The sequence below is a fragment of the Thermobia domestica genome, chromosome 7 (genome assembly GCF_964235325.1).
Source record: "Thermobia domestica chromosome 7, izTheDome1.hap1.1, whole genome shotgun sequence".
In the NCBI taxonomy this organism is placed as follows: Eukaryota; Metazoa; Arthropoda; class Insecta; order Zygentoma; family Lepismatidae; genus Thermobia; species Thermobia domestica.
Window position 1 is genome coordinate 245,726,005 of NC_137460.1, and position 4,758 is coordinate 245,730,762.

A 4,758-nucleotide genomic window follows, 5' to 3' on the forward strand; every position below is an offset into this window, starting at 1 on the left:
AAAAATTAAATTAAATTATGACATAAATTGATGTCTGTAGTGTGGAGTGTAAACCTGGAGCACTACAGATCTAGTCCCCCCGTCAGTCATTGTGCATTTACGCTCGATAACCTTATTATCCTTTTCCGACAGCCCAAACCAAGGACAAAATAACACAGATGGAACTGTCCTCTTAACTTACGATAATATAAGTCAAAATGCGTGCTACTAAATAAAATGGATAAATAAATTTGTCTCCCACAAAGTTTAGCTTTCTTCATCTCCTTAAAACAAACAATGCTGTCTCTACCAAGCAGCCCTCCGCACTGAGTTTCCATAATATGTTATATCTAAGATTCGCACTTTCTAACAGTGTTGTCTACACATAGCAAATAAAAGCACGATAGAAAACTGTAGGGTCTACAATCACCGAAGTTACTTTAAAACATGTTCGTCATATTAGATTTGATTTTGGGTTTAGCGCCCCTTTCAGCATCGAGACTATATGAGACAGGGAGCTGCAGCATTACATATACTCTAAACCACTGAGCTCCTACGTGGAATCAAAATTCATGTTAGAAATCGCAAAATCAATAGCATATGGTGCCTAGGGATGTGCGATACTTCGATATATCGATCGATATTTTGTGAATATCGAAATGTCGATATTTTGTAAATATCAAAATCGATATATCGATACTTCGATATTTTTCTATATTTCGATATACTTCGATATTTCGATTCTTCGATACCATTCGATATTTTGATAATGGAGGTGGTCTCCATAATTACTAGAAAACATGTTTTAATTACAAAAAATAAACATAAAAATGTTGCGTGCAGTTTGCCCGTAAATAGATGGCTGAGCGCCGCAGATCAATAACTGATATCAAGGCATATTTTGAGTTTTATACTGAAACACATGATCAAAGCCCAAACAATATAGTCAACATGATGCCAGAATCGAGAAAATGTGGCGATCCATAAGGGGCATATAATCTGCAAGCCTTATCCTTAGTTTTCTCGAAACTTCCTTGATGTTAGTCAGTCATCTGTGGCGCTGAGCCGTTCAAATACAACATTGTGTAACAGGAAAAGAGCTGAATAATGGGTACCTGCTGTGTTTATAAACTCTGGTATAATTGGATAGAATAGACATATTTATACAATATTCCAGATATATTTATACAGTTTCTACATACTACTACTCTTATGTCGTCGGAAAGGCAAAAATTACGTGAACTACAACTAAACTTGCACAGATACGTTTATAGTATACATACTACGAATCTTTGTTTCTTACAAATGAGTATAACAGGTGAACAGGAAACTTATTGAAGTGAATATACAAGAGAAAATGAGATTTTCGTAAAAATAATTCTCACCATCGTGATAGTAATAAGAATTTAAGTAAATGCTCAAAACGCACTAAATAGGAATTAAGATTAACTTTCTCTTCCTTACACAAATCTCATTAAAAAAGAAGAAAAAAAACAATGTTATACCACCGGACTGGATAAGCGAAGTCTTACTTAAATGTTACAGTGCTATCTTTAAAAATTACACAGTACTCTTCTGAAATTTAACATGTTTTTGTAAACCTGATAATATTTCAATTCTTTTTTAAGAGTAGGTAATAAAACCTTACCAATTTTTATTTTGTAAAGCATCATACAATTATCATATTTGCTATATTCAAAATATGTTATGACGTGTTCACAACTTCAAAAAACAAATATTTTAATATTTATAAAAATGATAGCTACATTTTACTATATACCAAATAATTCAATCAGTTCTGCTTAAAGAAATTAGTGATGTAATATAGACTTGTATGTCAGTATATCCATAAAGTGTATAATTTTACTTATAGGGTATGACAATTAATCGAGCCTTTTTAAAAACGTTATTAAGAAGGAATGATGAAATTTATTTGGGTATAACAAACTGGAATATAAACTAGATATGAAAGCATTTACTTATTTGTTAATTTAAGTCACCAGACAGGAAACAATCTTGCATCAAAAAGTTACTGTCCAAAAATAACATCTGCCAATGACCGCCATTTTGCACTACACTCTCAGTAAGTCTCTTCCTAAAGTCACACGTTACTCTCTGCAACATATCTAGGAAAACCATGTTATCACTAGATTACGGAACATCCCACTTCACCCGATCTTGCGGGAAGTGATTTTTGCTTAGGAAGCATCTGAAATTGTGTTCAAAGTTACTGCACCACATAAAATTCCAGAACTAAAACGTTGCATTCAGAATGAAGTTGCAAGAATTTCCCCAATATATCCTGCAAAGAATAATAAATTACGTTAGGAAGAAGCATAGTGAGCGTGTAATGTAAAATAGGCAGTCATACGCAAGATGTTATTTTTGGACAGTAAGTTTTGGTGAAACATTTTTTTCTTTTCCGTGCAAATTTGTTTTCTGTCTGATGACTAAAATTCACAAATAAGTAAATGCTTTCATGTCTAGTTTGTATTGCAGTTTGTTATACCCAAATAAATGCCAACATTTCTTCTTAATAACATTTCTAAAAATGGCCCAATAATTCACTACTGCAGCCTTCACTTAAAGTAAATATATTAAGACACAGAGAATACTGATACGCCCTTCACAGACTTAACATTATAATGTCCACCATCATTATCAGTACAATTGGTTAAGAACTACAGCAAAACAAATATTTCTGAAATAACCAAGAACAATTGAACATCAACGCCACTAATGATAAATACCGAGATACAATGCTGTTTTAAAATGTATTGAATTAAAAGCACAATTTTTTTCATCTTTCACTAACATTTCTGAACCTTTCAAAAATGCCTAAATTAGAGTAGACGATTTACATCTAAACATTTGAATATTTGACTTTTAATCTAAATGTACTTCTCATATTTTATATTTCTTTAGAACTGGATAACTTATTTACATCCAATTGGATTTGTTGTTACTTGAATAAACCTTTAATCATTAAGCACTGGGGAACAAATTTTTTGTTCATTGCGAGAAAAATCAACTGCTCAGCATGAAACCCAGTAAGAGCAGTTCGGTTGTCTGTTACATTTTCTCCACTACTGAAAACACGCTCAGATGGAACGCTGGTACCTGGTACACACAAATATTTTTTAGCGAGTTTGCTCAAGTGTGACAGAACTGACTGGTGATTACGCCACCAAATAAGAGGATCGTCATTCATACAGGGCTGTGGCATTTTTAGATAGTGATCAATATATTCTACAATTTCATCCTTAGGAGTTTTCCGATACTGGTGTTCCTTCTTTCTTTTGGCAAACACTGCCTCAAATCCAGACAGTTGTTTTTCTGAACGCTTTTCACATGTCGGAAGTACCTCCATGGTGTTTGATTCATTGGCTGATGAATCTGGAGAAAGCTCGTCAATTATTGCTGATCTCACCGAAGACATTTCGTTTTCATTCAGGTAAGTTTCTCTGAAACGGACGTCTAAAAACGAGCTCATTTGCTGCAGTTTACATGGAGGTTTCAAATCTTCAGGTTCATTTTCACTTACATCACTGTACCTTTTCTTCAGAGCGGAAAGGACATGTTGCTTGAGTTCTGGTATCAATGGATACTCAGCTGTTGGTCTTGCATCCAATTCGATGCCAGGTGGACTTCTATTTTCATCAGCTGAACCACCAGACACTTCCGCATCATCAGATTCTTCAATTATCGACAGAAGTAAAAGGATTGTACTTCCTGTGAAATATGAATCTCCACTCATGAGCTGAGACATTTCCTCTAATGGTTTCAAAAGTGCTATAACTTTCTTCAGCAGTTTCAACTCTGAAGGATCAAGCAGCATGTAACTGTATTTGCCCTTATAATATGAACTGAAGAGCTCCACTAACCCACTGTACTGAGATTCTACAGCTTCCAGAAGGTTCAGAGTGCACCAACAACGAGTAGGTACAGCTGCTGAAAGTAGTCTTGGTTGTTTGCTCAAACTTTCCATGACATTTTTGAAATCTCTTCTCAGTTTGGAAGATAATGAAAGTGTTGTCTTTATCTTCTTACGCTTAATGATCACACTAGATAGTGGTTCCTCTTTCAAGATCTTTTCAATTCCTATTTGAAGTGTGTGACCGAAACAGCTAATGTGGTTAAATTTCATTAACTTCATTGCTGAAAGAATATTAGCTGCGTTGTCTGTGGTAAATGCAACAATAGATGCTGTAGCTTTCCCCCAGTCATCGAGTGCACTTAATAGGGCATCCTTTAGGTTTACTGCCGTGTGATCAATATCAAGGAGTGAACAATTAAGGCACACACTTAGTAGTTCCCAGTTGTCACTGACAAAGTGTGAAGTCAATGAGATGAAAGGATTTTTCGCAGGAGTGGTCCATGTGTCAGTAGTTAAAGCTACTGACATCGCTTCTTTCATTAACCTTGTCACGTGATTTTTTGTTTCTTCATAAAGTCTTGGAATGTAAGTGTCTGTCATAGATCGTCGCCCTGGACATTCAAAACCAGGTTGTAGACACTTTACCATGTAAGGAAAACCTGGCTTATCCACAGTACTACATGGTTGCATTTCTGTAGCAATGAAATAGGCCACGCCCCGTGTACACCTCTCCTGTGTTCTTGAGTCCAGTGGTCGGTAATGTTGAAGTGTACGTTGTTTTAACTGTGGAAATGAACTCTTATCCTCTGCCCAATGCATTTGATTGATGAGAACCAGAAGAACAAGACGATGAAATTTTTCTGTAAGCAAAACATGGAAATGATTAATTTTGCTACATGCAT

At 35.1% G+C, this 4,758-nt stretch overlaps 1 protein-coding gene across 1 annotated transcript; it reads right to left on the reverse strand.

The window, feature by feature from the left end:
* Positions 1–2,941: 2,941 nt before the first annotated feature.
* Positions 2,942–4,546, reverse strand: LOC145689652 (E3 SUMO-protein ligase ZBED1-like). Its single transcript, XM_081763840.1, has one exon. The coding sequence runs from the start codon at positions 4,544–4,546 to the stop codon at positions 2,942–2,944; it is 1,605 nt and encodes a 534-aa protein (XP_081619966.1).
* Positions 4,547–4,758: the final 212 nt, after the last annotated feature.